We start from the raw sequence: 17,759 nt of genomic DNA, 5'->3' as shown, positions 1-17,759 counted from the left end.
AACAGAGGGATGCCATGCTTATCTGATACTTGCTTTAAATATTGTTTCTCTGCAAATACTGTAATTGTGATAGCATAAGGAATATGATAAAAGTGCACAGTGATGTCATGGGGGAAACATCCATTTAGAGAGGAATACTCTGTATACAGTAGTTTAGAAAAGGGGAAACTTAGTTTTTTTCCAGTGTTGTTTCAATTACTCCCCTGCTAACTGGGCAGTGGCAACTTTTAAATAGTGACTCTCTTATATTTAATATAAGGAGCAACTGTTCCTGTCCAACTCTAGCACAGCAACTTTGCAGTGGCTGTTGCTGGTGTCAACTTTGTATTTCTTTTCAGATTGTGTAGACTTTTGGGACAGGGAACTATCTATCTATCTATCTATCTATCTATTTATTTGAAATATACCGCCATTCAAAAAATGGCTGAGGGTGGTTTTATTTCTCTAAATAACAAATAAATAAGATGGATCCCTGTCCCCAAAGGGCTCACAATCTAAAAAGAAACATAAGATAGACACCAGCAGCAGTCACTGGAGGTACTGTGCTGGGGGTGGATAGGGCCAGTTACTCTCCCCCTGCTAAATAAAGAGAATCACTACGTTTAAAAGGTGCCTCTTTGCCAAGTTAGCAGGGGTCTAATTCTTATTTTCTATGTAAACGGCTTTGAGAACCTTAGGAGATGAGAGCTGGTCTTGTGGTAGCAAGCATGACTTGTCCCCATAGCTAAGCAGGGTCTGCCCTGGTTGCATCTGAATGGGAGACTTGATGTGTGAGCACTGCAAGATATTCCCCTCATGAGATGGAGACGCTCTGGGAAGAGCAGAAGGTTCCAAGTTCCCTCCCTGGCTTCTCCAAGATAGGGCTGAGAGATTCCTGCCTGCAACCTTGGAGAAGCCACTGCCAGTCTGTGAAGACAATACTGAGCTAGATAGACCAATGGTCTGACTCAGTATATGGCAGTTTCCTATGTTCCTATGTAACCTTTGGTAGAAAAGCAGTATATAAATATTCTTAATAATAAATAAGAATAATAAGAATATAAGAATGTGTATTTGAATAACTCTTATATAGCAGAACAATAATATATCAGTGTTTACAATAATATTTTACCAACTTTATGGAAAATGCTATAACATTTATCAACATTCTCTACTGTGTTTTTTTCCTCAGCTGTTTGATGAAGAGGTGAACAATCAATGTGCTTTTTTGCTCAACAATCCTAAGTTATCATATGTTGGAACTTGGAATTTCACTTCTTGTGCTGATGCCTTGTATGTGGCCATATGCCAAGCACCTGCAAGTAAGGCTGAGTATCCCTAATGAACATTCATGTGTTAGCGGTCCAGAGAAAATTGTGGTGATCGTGGGAAATGTATTACCTCTACCACTATATAGTACAGCTGTGCATCAGACATTCTGATGCTGATGAATTTTTAACAACCTCCCAGTAGCATGGGGTAACATCAGCATATATACGAGTGGAGAATTATCAAGGAAGTCCAACACAGATGCGTTGGACTTCAGAAGAGGAAACTTCTCAAAAATGAGGGGACTGGTAAGAAGGAAGTTGAAAGGGAAAGTCAGGAGGGTCAAATCGCTCCAGAAAGCATGGAACTTATTTAAAACCACAGTACTAAAAGCACAGTTAGAATGTATACCAAGAAGGAGGAAAGGTACCACCAAGTCCAGGAGGACACCAGCATGGCTAATAAGTAGAGTCAGGGAAGCTATAAAAGGGAAGAAGACTTCCTTCAGAAAATTGAAGTCCTGCCCCAATGAAGAGAACATGAAGGAACACAAACTCTGGCAAAAGAAATGCAAGGAGACAATAAGGGATGCAAAGAGAGTTTGAGGAGCATATAGCTAGACGTGTCAAGGGGAATCACAAAAACTTCTTTAAATAGAGGGAGAAAAATTTCTCTCTGTCCACCTTCGACACTCCATGCATAATTTTATACACCTCAATCATGTCTCCCCTTAGTTGCCACTTTTCCAAGGTAAAGAACCCCAGATGCTATAGCCTAGCCTCATAAGGAAGGTGCTCCAGGCCCAAATATTTTGGTTGCTCTCTTCTGCACCTTTCCAGTTCTACATTATCCTTCTTAAGATATGGTGACCAAAGCTGTACACAGTACTCCACATGTGGCCGCACCATAGATTTTTATAAGGGCATTAAAATATTAGTATTTTTATTTTAAATCCTTTTCTCAATGATTCCTAGCATAGAATTAGCCTTTTTCATAGCTGCCGTGCACTGAGACGACACTTTCAGTGAGATGACTACCATGACCCAAAGATCTCTTTCCTGGTCAGACTCCACCAACAGCTCAGACCCCATCAGTGTCTATGTGAAGTTGGGGGGTTTTTTGCCTCAATGTTCATCACTTTACAAATGCTTACTCTGAACTGCACTTGCCATTTTGTTGCCAACTCACTTAATTTGTAGAGATCCTCACAACCTGTTTTGGATTTCACTACCCTAAATACAGGTGAAACTCGGAAAATTAGAATATCGTGCAAAAGTCCATTAATTTCAGTAATGCAAAGTAAAAGGTGAAACTGATATATGAGACAGACGCATTACATGCAAAGCGAGATAAGTCAAGCCTTAATTTGTTATCATTGTGATGATCATGGCGTACAGCTCATGAAAACCCCAATTCCACAATCTCAGAAAATTAGAATATTACATGGAACCAAGAAGACAAGGATTGAAGAATAGAACAATATTGGACCTCTGAAAAGTATAAGCATGCATATGTATTCAGTACTTGGTTTGGGCCCCTTTTGCAGCAATTACTGCCTCAATGCGGCGTGGCATGGATGTTATCAGCCTGTGGCACTGATGAGGTATTATGGAAGACCAGGATGCTTCATTAGCGGCCTTCAGCAATTCTGCATTGTTTGGTCTCATGTCTCTCATCCTTCTCTTGGCAATGCCCCATAGATTCTCTATGGGGTCAGGTCAGGCGAGTTTGCTGGCCAATCAAGCACAGTACACTGTATACTTTTCAGAGGTCCGATATTGTTCTTTTCTTCAATCCTTGTCTTCTTGGTTCCATGTAATATTCTAATTTTCTGAGATTGTGGATTTGGGGTTTTCATGAGCTGTATGCCATGATCATCACAATTATAACAAATTAAGGCTTGACTTATCTCGCTTTGCATGTAATGCGTCTGTCTCATATATCAGTTTCACCTTTTAATTTGCATTACTGAAATTAATGGACTTTTGCACAATATTCTAATTTTCCGAGTTTCACCTGTATTTTAGAGTCATCTACAAATTTGGCCATCTCACTGCTTACCCCTACTTCTATATTATTTATGAATCCCCTTGTCCCATGACTGTTAACTTGATTCAAGAGCCTTTCATGGCGGACTTTGTTAAAGGCTTTCTGGAACTTGAAGTCCAAGTATACTACGTCAACTGGATCATCTTTATCCACATGCCTGTTGACACTCTTAAAGAACTACAAAAGGTTTTGTCCTTAAGTATGCTTTCCATCAATCTACCTGGCACCAAAGTTAAGGTGACTGGCTTGTAATTTCCCAGATCCCCCCTGAATCCCTTCTTGAAAATTGGAGTCACATTGACTACTACCAGTCCTTAAGAACTCTTGGGTGGATGCCCTCTGGCCCTGGCAATTTGTTAATTCTTAGTTTTTCAAGACAGTTTAGAACATCTTCCCTTGTCACCTCAAATTGGCCCAGTTCCTCAGCCTTTTCTCCCTCTCTCACAACACTAGAACCAGGGGTCACCCCCATGAAACTGAAATTTAGGACCAACAAGAGGAAGTACTTTTTCTCACAGCACATAATTAATCTATGGAATTCTTTGCCATGGGATGTGGTGATGGCCACCAGCTTGGATGGCTTTAAAAGGGGTTTAGACAGATTCATGGTGGACAGGTCTGTCAATGGCTACTAGTCTGGTGGCTGTGGGACATCTCCAGCCTCAGAGGCACAGTGGCTCTCAATACCAGTTGCAGGGGAACAACAGCAGGAGAAAGGGCATGCACATACCTCTTGCCTGTGGGCTCCGCAGAGGCATCTGGTGGGCCACAAATGAAACAGGATGCTGGACTAGATGGGCCTTGTGCAGGGCTGTTCTTATGTTATGTTCTCATTGGAACCATGGACGCTTGATGCTGTCTGTGAAGAAGCAAAGAGGACTCATGAGGACATCTTGGAAAGGTAGATCCTCCCAAATTTCCCAAAGCTGCTGGGAGGAACTGCATTTCCCAGACACCCTTGTACATTTCCCCAGCATCCCTTTTGCTCCCTTGCAGCATCCCCATACTGCAAGGGATTCCTGGTGTCCCCTTTGCTTCCTTGTGGCCTGCATCAGGTGTTTTTGGTGGAAAAGCCCCTCTCCCTATGCTGCAAACAGAAGCTACTGTGTGGGAGGGATGAGGGGGAGTGGCCTGTGCAACACCAGGGGTTTGCTACGAATTCATCAGCATTGGAAAATCCAGCACAGCCTTACTTCATAGTCTTCCGCTCTCTTGAGAAACAGAGTCATTCCCCATGGAAGCCTTGGGTACAGAAGTGTCCCAATAGTGGATGAACAAATGTCCCAGAACACTTGCAAGATGCGAAGGAGCCGTGTTTGTGTTCAGTTCCCTGGCACATGTCCAGTATGCACCTGCACAATGCACTTTATCCCTTTCCCTTCACTGCTCATATGCTTTACATCCTTAGAGCCAATGTGAGTAAGGCAACAATCCAGGGATATAAGACTTCTGCCCAAAAATGTTTTCCTAGCCATTAAATCAATGTGCCTTTGTCTTTTGCTTTTGACAAGGTGAATTTGCTCCAAAATGTGGTGCTACTGCAGCTCATTATACATACACACACTCCAGAAATATTTAAAGTTGATTGAGCCAGAATGTAATGAATGACCACCACAGCACATCACTAAAATTACAATGTAAAGTCAGTAAAGTGTGCTGTCAAGTCAGTTTCAGCTCCTGGCTCCCACAGAGCCCTGTGGTTTTCTTTGGTAGAATACAGGAGGGGTTTACCATTGCCTCCTCCCGCGCAGTATGAGATGATGCCTTTCAGCATCTTCCTATATCACTTCTGCCCAATATAGAACCAGCGGGGATTCGAACCAGCAACCTTCTGCTTGTTAGTCAAGCATTTCCCGCTGCGCCACTTAGGTACAACACCATAAATGCTTTCAAAGCTTATGTATGTGTTATACACAAACACAAAACAGCAGCAAAGTTAGAGCAAACCTTGCTGCTGTTGCTGCTAATGATTAAATTGTTTGATGAGTTATACTATTTCTCCTGCTCAGCTGTTTGGTTTCTTCATTAGATGGTGTAGAGAGCAAGTCACAGCAAGTGCTTAATGTCACCATGAGCTATTTAAATGCCACATATACCATAATTCTGAAGAATCTGACATGGTATGAAGCACAACAGGAGTGCCTAAAGAATAATATGCATCTGGTTAGCATCACAGAACAATACCAGCAGGCTTTTCTTGCTGCTCAAGCTGCCCATCATAATTACCAAATGTGGATTGGACTCTTCAGCAAAGATGTAAGGTTCATCTCTCTCTTTCTCCCTCCCTCCCTCTCTCCCTTTCAAAACATCTCATTGGAATTCTAATGGAAACAGTGGGTGTGAGGAAATGTACTAAGATAGTTTGAAAGATGGGGATAAAAATGTCAACTGCTGCTGCTTCTGGTGCTGCTACTGTAGCAACATGCCCTGTGAATATCTATTTAGAAATGCCTAATGTTGCAGATTATGGGCACAGGCTGAGAAAGTTCAGTATGTTGATTCCCATTTAAAGTCCCATTGGGAACCAAAGTATTGTTGGGAATTCTTTCTGGTAAGAGATACCCTTCTAATATAGCAGAGTGCACAGAGGCACAACACAGCGGAGTCTGCCCAGGCATGTGTGTATGCTAAAATAACTTGGAGCCAGTTCATAGTTTTAAATCAATATAAGGAGTCTTTATTAGTGAACTCCATTCTAGATAGTAAAGTAGAGAGATAGGATCTCTAATCTAGCTAGCTAGCTGGATGCAAACGGATGCATCTTTGCACACATGGAACAGGGAGAGAGGAGCTTGCATGTTGCAAGGGAGAAGAAAGGAAAGAGAAGGAAGAGGAAGTGGCAGGCAGGAAGGAAGGAAGTCAGTCCCAAGAGTAGCAATCTAATACCAAAGGGATAGTGTCAGAGCAGTAGAGAAGGGATGACCAGTGGCTTGACCTCTCTAGCGCTCTGACTCAATAGTCTGTCCCCCTCTGTCACTGAGACATGAGACAGCACAAAGTCATTCACTTCCAACAAGTATGTCCAGCTTTGTCCAAAAGTATGCTCAACATTGCTGAGCACTCAAGATGGCGTCTGCGCATACGCAGACACCATTTACATGATGTTGGCAGTGGCAGGATGCTGGGAACAGGGAACTTCCTGTTCCCAGACTAGAAGCTGCTGCTACTACTACAACAAATATTTATATACCACTTTTTAAACAAAAAATCTCAAAGCAGTTTACATAGAGAAATAAAAATAAATAAAGATGGATCCCTGTCCCCAAAGGGCTCACAATCACAACCTGCACGGTGTCGCTGCTAAGAACGGAGCAGCAGGCATGTTTGGCATGGATAGTGCTATGCTGCGGCAGCACAATGGAGGGGCAGGTAATACCTGCCTCCCTCCGTTTAAAGCACCCACTCCACTCCCCGCCCTGGATGTGCATGAAGCACTCCGTGCACATTCCTAATGTTTTATGGCATGTCATTTTGGAAATGTGCCATAACGTTTTGCATAAGATCAGATCAGAAAGCAAGGGAGAGATAGCAGAGGCTGCATTCTTCCCCTCCAAACAAACATGAAGAAGCCAACAAAAGATCAGAGTTACCAAGATCCAGCCTACCTGCTCTCTCACCAAAATGGTGTGCATTCTTCTGAGTAGCTAACAGAAAAAGACTTCCCCACCCTCTGGGCACTCTGATTGGCTTCCTGAGGAGTCAATCAGCCTAGTCCCTCTTTGATTGGTTTATAGGGCGGTCCTAGGACTGCCCACTTTACAAAAACAAAAGTGAGCATGCTTATTGGCTCCTGCCTTATATTAATATTAATATTGTAAAAGATCTGGGGCGTTTCATTTGTTGTTTGAGGTTGGTGTTACCGTTGCCCTTCTCACAACTCCTAAAGCAGCAGCAGGCAAGAACAGCAGGGAAAAATAGAGGGAGGCAGTAAGTACACAAAATGTAGGCAGACACTACATGGCTGACTGAGAAATTTACGGTGAGCACTGCCCACTTTGCCCATAGATAAGATCCACACCTGCTCCCTGAAACAGAGATTCTCAGATGTTGACTGGAGTCTTCGGACAAAGGACAATTTAGAAATGAAACAATAAATAAATGTCCACAATGTTAATTGGAAAGCTTATTATATTAGACATTCATACTGACTGGTTCCACATATATGTATATTCCAGTTATATCTACAAATCTTGGGTATAATTTTACAAGAACTTGACACATTTCTTACATTTGTATTTACTCTTCCTCCAAGGAGCACATAGTATGTTTTTTGTTCATAACGGCCTTGTGAAGTAGGTTCGACTGAGTGATTGTAGCTTGCCAAAGGCCACCCAACAAGCTTCATAAATAAGCAGGTATTGAACTTGGATGTCCTATATTTTAAAATGAGCACTAGGGCTGACCCTGGTTAAAGAGTGCCCTGGGTGAGGAGCACCTTCTGCACCCCACCCCCAAGGTTAGTTTGTCAGTGCTGCCAACTTGTGTGGCTTGCGTAGGGTTGCAAAACCTAGTATTGTAACAGGCCCTCCTTTTCTAAGGGTTTTCCAGCAATGCCCATGAAAAAGGCCAGTGCTCTCCTGCTCTTGTTCTGGGATCCAGCTGAATTTTCATAGGTTGTACACAGTGAGCCAACCAAGCTGTTCAGCGCCCACTTCAGGTAGCTGCCCTGGACAACTACCCGGCTCATGCATCCCTGAGGCTGGCCCTGACAAGCACCATTCACTGCATTACATTGACTCTTAAATGAACTGCCGCAATAGGGATGTGCACGAAATACTTCGTGCACATCCTGGGGAACGAGGAGGGTTTCCCTTAAGCGGAAGCAGGCAGGTCCTACCTGCCCCTCCTGCAAGCCTCCGTCACTTCATCATGGTGCTGTACTCCTTAAAGGTCCACCATGAAAGCAACAGTCCAGGCTGCTGTCTCCTATAAGGTGCCCGCTCCGGCGACAGGATGCTGATCCCAGCATCTTTCATGCGGTGTCAGGAAGCAAATGGCATGCTTTATGGAGTACAGCACTGTGATGGGGCAACAGGTCGGACCTGCCTGCCTCCTCTTAAGGGAACCCCTCGCCCTGCGCCAAATCATTTTGGCGCCTCTTCAAAGAAGTGCCGAAATGATTCGGGCACATCTCTATGGTGCAGTGTCTCTGTTACACATAGAGATTAAACTCTATGCCAAGGTATGGGTGAGGATATTTTCCAAATAGTGGGCTCAGTACAGACATGGGAGCCTATTTGTGTATAGTCAGAGTTGTGTTTTGTTGCTTTTTGTTTTGCTTTATAGTACTAAGCTATCTTCTTTATGGTTCTATCACTAGGGTGGAAATTATTATCACTGGTCTGACAGAAAGCATGTTCGTTTCAGTCGTTGGTCTGAAGAAGACGATGACTTAGTTGATGATTGTGTGTATTTGGATACAGATGGATTCTGGAAAACATCAGAATGTAACACTGAAAAACCTGGAACAATCTGCTACTTACCAGAACGTAGGAGCCCTCCAAATACTAATTTGTACTACTAAGTATCAATAAATACTACTGCTCTGAGAGTGATTTCTTGAAAGATGATATATAAAACTAGCTGACCTGGCACAGAGCATCTGCACCCCTAGTTTTTCCTCTCTCCTGCCCTTCAGCCCCATTTCATTCTCCCCCCCACACACACACAGCCCCAGTTCATTCTTGTCCCCCATCAGCTCATTCTCCCTCTGCGGCCAGCCAGCCTGTCCGCCGCTTGCCCTCTGTGGCCAGCCGGCCTGTCCGCCACTTGCCCTCCTTTGCGGCCTCCTTCCGCTCACCACCGTTTTCTCCACCAGCCGGCCTCCACCACCAGTTTTTTCCCAGCTGGCGCCACCACCATTTCTCCCCCATCCCTGTGGCTAATCGGCAGCTGCTCGTGAACTCTCGCAAGAGCTGCCACACATGGGATTAGCCATGGGTACATCTTAGAGAAATAAATGTCTAATTACTGTGCAGCCATTAGTCTAGATAAGAAGTGACATTGGAAAGAGCTGAGCAGCTTAGGGAAATATGTTTCTAGAAAGATTTGGGGTCTAGGGAATATCTGGTTTGTTTATAAGATTGTGCAATTCCATATATTTAGGGAGCTGCTTCGGATGTTACAATATGACAAAAAGGAAGAGCAAGTGAGTTGCACTTCCTTTTCTCATGTTGCTTCTGTAATTTTCAAAACAGAACTCACACATTCTTACCACAGAGTAATATGTAATTTCTCCACATCTGGAGCCTACATACCTCATTGTGAGGTAAGGTGTGTGAATTTTGCTTCAGATGATACAAAAACAAACATGGAGAATATATAAAGCTGATCTGAGAAACTCTGAGATGTATTCCAGTATTACATGCAAAATGGTCTAGTTGCCTCTCCATCATTTAACTACCTTCCTATCTGAGAAGCACTGGTTGGTCCAAATTGGCTCACAAGACAGGTCTGAAAATTCTGTCCGATGTACTGAGCTTTCTATTCCCATTACTATTAACTGAACCTATTGAATTTCCATTCAATTTTCAAAACGGAAAGCACTCTGAGAAGGCATTAATAATTGCACTTAACATAGCAAAAATTCCATCCATCTCTATTGATTTGTCTTACACCCTCGGCCAACTAATTTTATATTGAATACACTTCCACTGTTACATAGTGCTTTAAATAAATTTAATTTTTATTTCAGATGAAAATGAAAAATTGGAAGAATTTGAAACTATTACATGTCCACACAAGGTTAAGAATACCCCTTGGATAGCATTCCAAAACAATTGTTATACATTCATGATAACAAAAGACAGATGGAGAGAAATGAAATCAAATGAAGCTCATCATTTATGCAAGATTATGAGTAAGCAGATCCAGTTTAAACCTTCTTTGTACGACTGAGTTCATATAATTTTGTATACAGTTTTTAGATCGGAGCGCACCTACAACTCCCATGTATTTCTTTATGACCATGTGCATGACTGTATGGAACTAGTATAAACAGACAGAGGGTTCAGACAACTGCTACCAAGGGGTCATTGGGTGTGTTGTCCGAACCTGCCCAAGCCCAGTTTCTGCATCACGTTACCAGAATTCTCCCAACTTTGTCCACCCAACTTAAAACTTGGTTGCAGAAGTCAAGCAGAAGTCAGGGAAATCTTGGTAACACTGCTCAGGAACTGGAATTGGGTTGCTTTGGCTAACATGCCCAACAGGAGCACTTGTTCACTGGGAACGTCTGGTTCCTCGCTTACCAACTTGGTGGTAGTCGTTCAACCCCACACGTAGAGACCACTTCTCAGCTATTTCGACTATCACAGTCTCATTTTTTCTAGAACTGCAGTTATGGTAAGTGCTGAAGCTGTCTCAGTGTCCCACCCACCTCCCACTGGCATTTGTCCCCACAATTGTGTACCACGAATTTAGATCAAATAAGCTGGGCTTGTATGTTTGAGTAGTCACTGCGTTATCTGTATGGCTGCAGAGATTAACTGAGTGTTGAATGTTGCTGGAGAACTACATTATGAGCTGTGTGGTTTTCTCTCTGGCCTTGTTTTCACTCAGCTCAGTGCAGAGTTAGAAAACATTGCAATAAAAACATGTCTACATTTACTGTTTACTCGCATTAATTTTGGTGGGCTCCCTTGCTGAATTAATTTAATGAGATCTGACACCTTTTTGGAAAGGTTTCATGCTTGCTTCTGCTAAACAAACTTCCTGGAAATACATTTCCAGTGTGTAAACTTCTGGTTTTAAAACCTAAGCTAGGGACAGTCACCTGATTTTGTGGCAAACGTTTAGTGAATTCTATAAAACTTTTTAGTGAAAACTATAAAACCCTAACTGTGAAAAAATACCCACCCACCCTCAGTTTTATTCTGAATAAACTGCTAGTTTCATTGGATGACCCTGAGTTCTATTATGGGAGAAGGTGAAAAAGTTCTTTCTATCCAATTTTTTCACACCTTTTAAAAACGTACATCATGTCCATCTCTTTCATATTTTTTCTAAACTAAATAACTCATAACACTTTCACCTTTCTTTAATCTTTCCTTTTAATGAAAGTGCTCCAACTCCTTTTTGGCTGTCCTTTTTGATAATTTCCCCATAAAGCTCTATCATGACCTTTATGAGATGAGGTGATATGGTTGCACGACAGTTTTATTAGATTTATATTGGTAGGTTTATATATTATATTGATTGTTTTCATCCTGTTTCCTAATAATCTTAGAATGGAATTTGACTTTTTCGTAGCTGCTGCACACTAAACGGACCTTTTCCACTGAGCTGGAGAGTTTTTTCTCTCTTTGCAGGAGAGTAGTCTATTCAGATTACATCAGTGTTTATGTGTTGGGAGTTTTTGCCCCTTTATCCACCCTATAGACTTACTTAAACCTTATTATGCTATTTTTTGCCCATTCACTCAATTTGGAGAGATCCTTTGTATAGTTCTTCACAATCCATTTTAGTTTTCACCATCATAATCAATTTAGTATCATCTTTAAACTTAGCACATCACAGCTTACCCTAAGTACAGATTATTTATGAAGAGTTGGTTGATAAAGAATTTAAATATTCTATTGATTTTTTAAAAATCAAAACACATTGGGAATATCAATTCTGGTAGCTGACCTGTCTTTGTGTACCCCTTTTTTAACCTGTTCGTTAAATTCTACACAATTCTTTTTAAAAATCCCAAATCATTTTAATGCTTTTTAAATTGCTCCAACAGATGAAAATGCTTCTGTCTTGTACATCAAGGATGAAAATGAAAATGCCTTTGTTGTTGAGCAGCTTCACGCTTTCAGTGGCTTTGCTCAATGGTTATGGTTGGGCTTAATTTATGAGGCTGATGGTAAGTTGTATGTTATTTATATCTATAAAGCCCTATTATTATATTATGCTTGGCTGAAACATACCAAGAGACAAAAGCAGCAGTAATACTACTTGTAGCCAACTTCCACTGTAGCACAGAAATGACTGCGTTTTTAGTCCCACTGAACACATTGGGATTTACTTCCATTCATAGGATTGTGCTGCATCTCAAGCTTAAATCTGATATGCAAGGCATCCTTTCAAAGGTGTTGCATGCATGTGCCCTCTGGTTGGGCAGCAGGGCAGTGATTTCCCTGGACGCCTGGACAATATCTGTATTTTTAAGGTTCCTGTAGATGGTACAGCTCCCTCCAGCTGTATAGAGGGGTGGCTTCAACTCTACACACAAACACATCCCCCCCCACACACACACATATGTTCAGCCACATGTTCAGCCTTGGGCCCCTGGCTTGGAGGTACCCCAGACTGGTGCGGTATAATGCGTACCAGCAAAGGGAGATCTACCATGAATGAGATAACCCAAAGTGTGGGTCAAAAGAAAGCCCCTAGGTTTTTTTTCAATGATTCTGTTCTATATTTTTGAACCAGTTTGTAGGGGAAATGGGGCACAGCCCCTTCCCCTGCGGTGCAAGCATGCAGTCTCAGCCAGACCTCATGAGCGGAACCATCCAGCAGGACAAAGGGAATGAGCTTGAGAGCCCTGTGTGTCAATAAAACTTGCCATAGATGTATGCTCCCTTCTCCCAAGAACTGCTCTCTCATAAGAGTACCTGGCCATGGAGCCACATATGCAGGCCGGGGGGCTGTTGCCGCCCAGTCTGGTTGCTAGATCCCTGCAAGCCTTGGGGAAGGGAAGCCCTAGCAACACCTTTCCTGGTCCCTGTGCCTGTCACAAACCAGGAGTCCAAGCGCTCCCCCCCTCCAGACAATCTGGTCTCCCCGCAAAACACATCCATGTTTTTTTGCTTTTGCCCTGCTCAGCCACAAGCCTTGCCAGGGATAGCTGAAAACAGCAGGTGACCTGCCCTGAGATGCCCCACAGCAGCTGCAACACATACATACACTGCAACACCAGTCCCAGCCCAACTCATCTGGCCATGGACGTGGGATCCATCCCTGGTCTTTCCCAATTCTATGCATCCAGACACATGGAGTGAAAAGGACTCCTTGGAAGCCTGGAAGGGTAGAGTAGAGATGGGGAGGCATGGATTACATTATTAACCAGAGAGACTCGGATCCCCACATCAGTGGGGCCCCCTAAAGTTGGATGGCCTACCTCATGAGAGTGTAGTCCAATGGAGCCCCAAAGCTCATGGAGCCTCTTTTTCTCCCCAGTGGACTGGCCCTCTTGTAAGAGGGCTAATCCCTGGCTGGCAAGCTGACATGGGGGCAGGAGTGTGTTGGGGCTTCCTGGATTGCTTGGCCCGAGTCTTTTGTCACAGTGGACCAAACCCCAGGAACCTTTGCCTGCCCTCATATATATATTCCATTCTAGGAAGTCGTCATGATCCCTTCCCAGAGTAACAGTAAACTGGTGCCCCTCACCATCAATAATTGTGCTTGTGCGAGACTATATAGCTGCGGAGCTCTCGAAAGGTGGTACAAGTGGTTTGAGGAGAGGGTTAAGATGTCTTTTCCCCGCTGAGGGTGTGCGATCAATGCAGAAAAGGCATGTTTGCACTGGGTACCCACACCACCACAAAGAACGTGGCCAATGGTTGCTGCATTACTGACGTCCTAATGGCATGCCCACAGTCTGGTGAAGTGTGCAGTACGGAGCTTGTGAGGATGTATCCTTGGCAGTCCAGGAAGAGGGAAGCCTTCGTTTTGGCCCTAGTTATAATTGTCAAATGAAAGTTAACAGAACAGTCTCCAAATTCTCTTAAGTGTTCTGGAATATCCCGTCTTTATTTAATGTTGTTTTTGCTTTAGCAATTATGGTAACCTGAAAAGACATAGAGTGGATGAAAATATGAGCTTCCGCAATAGTTAATGATTCTTGTTATTAATTTGAGCCCATATGAAATAATAAGTTCTTTAAAGTTTCTCTGTATCTGCTTATAAGTGCTATTTTATTAGTTTTCAGTGCAGTAATTTTCCATTCCTTAACTCCTAAATACGCAGCTTCAAATTGGCAGGGCTCCGATTTCTGCAGTGATTTCTGCAGATTCAGCAGACGGGAAATTCTGCATTTCTTCCATGTAAATAAAATATTAAGTTAATGCAGTAGGACAATCCATTACAAGTTCCCTGGACTGGACTGCACCTTTTTTCCCCCTTTTCCTTTTTATATTTCATACACATATTGCAATAAAATTAGCAACTCACAATGGTCAGAACTAACTGAGGCTTTATTCTCAAAGAGACAGTGTTCAATTGATAATGTATCTTCAGTGTTTTGTTTGCTATTGCATCCTAAAAGTTGTAAGAAAGTTCTTAATTTCAAAGAAAAATAGACATGTTAGATTCTAGAAGGCAGATGAACATTGGATAGAAGCAGAACTGCAGAACTGTAGGCTTGCATCCTGAATTGTGTGTAGCCCCTGTGCTAGTTTCCACACTTCTGAAGCGTAGGTGCTCTTGAGCATGCACACAACTGTTTTCAGCATTCTCCCTTTCAGCACTCTTGCTTTGGAAGCATAGTTGAAACACATCCCAAGGATCCACACCCCTGTAACAGAGCACTGAAAATACCTTGTGCAAGGGTGCTTCCAAAGCACAACAGTGCCCATGCTTCGGCTGCATGGGGGCTTACATCGCATGTACATTGTTAGAAACAAACATGGAATAAGACAAAGGATAGTCAGACTATCAGTCCATATTCTTAATTTTTTAACTATTAATTTAATGTAATTAATTAATTAATTTAATTAATAGTAAGAATTTAGTTAATTAAATTAAGAATATAATTCTTATTAAGAATTAATTAAGAACATTAAAATATTCTTAAAAGCTACATTGTAACTTAGAATAGAAGACTTGTCCAATCATTTTTTAAAAATCCTTTGTCTCCCGTCATAGTCTGTTTCAATATTACCTCACTTTTAAAAAAAGTTATGAGTATATGCATGTACAAACCCTCGTGTGTGTGCATACATGCATATTATTTTTAATCTAGTTCCTTTTTTATTTAGCTTTTACCTGTAGAGGCAGTTTCCAAATTGGAAAACTAAAAAAACAATTGTGTCTCAAAAAGAACAAGGGTGTTGGGGGCCCAAGAAACAATACCATTGTTTTGTGGAATTGATCGTTTATTAATTATTGATGGTTAATTAATTAATTATTGTATGGGTTGTCGTCAGTACTGACATCTTTTTAAGTAAAACCAGTAGCAACTCCATATAGAAACGTAGTGTGTATGTTCTTTCTTCTCCCCACAGATAATCTTCTAAAGTGGTATGATGATACGCAGCTGTCTTATAATAACTGGAGACTGGGAAGACCATCTATAAAGAACAATAATTTTGTTGCCGGTGTTAACCAAGATGGTTTCTGGGATATTTACAATTATTCTCATAGCCAGACACCCATGTATTTTAATCACCACAGCGTCCTTGTCTGTAAAATAGATATGGGTATGTGATATATGTATCTTGGATTGAACTTCCAAACACCTCCTAACATTTTGCACATATACCCAAGTAAGTTCAAGAAAACATATAATATTTATCATTTATCATTGTCTTAATATTGAAATAGGGCCCAAGGATGACAAATTGCCGTTGCCTAAAACACTGCACCATGGAAATGACACTTATTGGATTGTTCAAAAAAGGCTCAGTTGGTACGAAGCCTGGAGAGAATGCAAACAACGTGGAAGTGAGTTAGCCAGCATACATGATGAGCCTCAACAAGTGTTTTTGGAAAACATTGTAAAGAGTGATGGATTTCCATTGTGGTTCGGTTTATCCAGTCATAATGTAAGTTTGGACTGTGCTTTCATTGCTATTGTTATTAGAGAAGGTTCATGCTGGCCTGATACTCATTGTTGTTTTTCCTTTTGAACAAGAAAGTTCACTTACAAGTAATACTTTGCCTGCGTGTAAATAGTCATAACTATTGAGAGGTAATACAGGAGTCCTGAGGGAACTAATGAATAAAATAATACTTTAAAACACCTATCTCAAAATTTGAGTAACTACTTTTCCTCCCCATAATGGCTCAATTTCATCCTTGCATCAAGCAGGAGAGTGTTATAGCCTGGTAACCTAATCCTATACGTTTTTACTCAGAAGTAAAACAATATACATTCTTGTATATACAGCTTAAAAAATACATTTTTACTCAGTTTGATGGGACTTGCTCCCAGGTAAGGGTGCATGTAGCTCCCAGTAAGAGTGCATCTCTCTAAAAGGAGAGAGGCTGAGAGACCTGGGGTCAAACAAATAATTAGATTTTATTAAATAGATTTTTTTAAAGCCCTAGATATCCATCTAAATGTGTTGTACAGGTGTGCTTCCAGCTACAAGTTCTTCTGCTTTCACAAAAATCAGCTGCAGGGCCCCCAATTCTGATCAAGACCATGGGGAGCAGGAGGTTGAGTTTTTCTCTTCACATCATTATTTTTCTGCTGAAAATTGCCCCCTCCAACTGCTCTTTATCCCTGAAGTTGCTGTTTGCAGCAAACAACCATTTGTGGGGCAAATAGCTACCTCAGAGCATGGCCTTTGGTGGGAAAATGGCACAAAGGGAAGGAGTTGATTTAAGAAGAGCCCTTCTGGACCAGACCTACAAGTGGGGATTGAAGGCAGTGGCCCCTCTGGAACTGATATACAGTGGCATAATGCCTCTGAACCTGGAGCTCCCTCTTAGCCATCATGGCTAATTGTTTTGCAGCAGCAACACTAATTCAGAGGACTTTTAGGACAGGGAGTTATCCTAAACACTAACTGCCAGGCATATGTTATTTAGGATTGAAGTACCAAAGATGCAGAACCTACTTCTTGGGTCTCAAATCATGCTCACTTTTCAAGCACTAACTCACTTCAGTGAGATTTGCACCTCCTTTGAGGATTAGTCTGTATGTTGATATACCACAATTTCAAAGTGCTACATGAAAATAGGCTTGAACCTCACCAGTCCTATTTCAGCAATTCTTCTTTAGCCTTGTGCCCATTTATCTTAGGGCCTGCTAAATAAGGCAAGTAACATCAGTACTATTATTATTTCCCCTCTTCCAGGGGAGTGAATCTGATCCTGAATGGTCTGATGGAAGCACATTTGACTACAAACCCTGGGAATATGAACATGCACAGTCTTCTGGAAATTGTTTTTTATTGGACACGAAAGGATTTTGGAATCGTATGAAATGCACACATGATGTTGATGGTGCTATTTGTTACACCCCTTCAAATGGTAAGTCTGCATTTATTTTTATTTTATTTTATTTTATTTTTATGTAACATGTGAGATAGATTAGGCTGAGAGATATGTGGCTGGCCCAGAGTCATCCAGTGAGTTTCCTGGCTGAATGGGAATTTGAACTCGGGTGTCCCCAGTCCAAGTCCAACATTCTAACCACTACAACATACTGGCTCTCAGTTCTTTTCTCATGTATCATGACTTTCAGAGCTATAGGCCAACAGTACACATGATGGCAATCTTCTCTCTCTTTCTGTTTCCTAAACTAA

The 17,759-nt window shown here is 41.8% G+C and overlaps 1 protein-coding gene and 1 long non-coding RNA gene across 4 annotated transcripts in view; one reads left to right on the top strand and one right to left on the bottom strand.

The window, feature by feature from the left end:
• The window catches only part of LOC128329507 (uncharacterized), a 49,264-nt gene extending 45,104 nt beyond the window's left edge, over positions 1 to 4,160 (bottom strand). Inside the window, exon 1 of the long non-coding RNA XR_008309688.1 lies at positions 4,028 to 4,160. This is a non-coding gene — a long non-coding RNA (uncharacterized LOC128329507). The remainder of the gene's footprint in view (positions 1 to 4,027) is intronic.
• Positions 1 to 17,759, top strand: part of LY75 (lymphocyte antigen 75) — a 126,792-nt gene that overhangs the window by 96,821 nt on the left and 12,212 nt on the right. For all 3 annotated transcript variants that reach the window (XM_053260658.1, XM_053260677.1, XM_053260668.1), the window contains 8 exons: positions 1,172 to 1,301; positions 5,327 to 5,553; positions 8,618 to 8,786; positions 9,992 to 10,156; positions 12,026 to 12,148; positions 15,510 to 15,704; positions 15,829 to 16,049; positions 17,310 to 17,484. In XM_053260658.1, the coding sequence (XP_053116633.1) occupies positions 1,172 to 1,301; positions 5,327 to 5,553; positions 8,618 to 8,786; positions 9,992 to 10,156; positions 12,026 to 12,148; positions 15,510 to 15,704; positions 15,829 to 16,049; positions 17,310 to 17,484 (1,405 nt within the window). The remainder of the gene's footprint in view (positions 1 to 1,171; positions 1,302 to 5,326; positions 5,554 to 8,617; positions 8,787 to 9,991; positions 10,157 to 12,025; positions 12,149 to 15,509; positions 15,705 to 15,828; positions 16,050 to 17,309; positions 17,485 to 17,759) is intronic.

The sequence above is a fragment of the Hemicordylus capensis genome, chromosome 1 (genome assembly GCF_027244095.1).
Source record: "Hemicordylus capensis ecotype Gifberg chromosome 1, rHemCap1.1.pri, whole genome shotgun sequence".
NCBI classification, from domain to species: Eukaryota; Metazoa; Chordata; class Lepidosauria; order Squamata; family Cordylidae; genus Hemicordylus; species Hemicordylus capensis.
The sequence above is the reverse complement of the archived record's forward strand: the minus strand, read 5'-3'. Positions and strand labels throughout refer to the sequence as shown.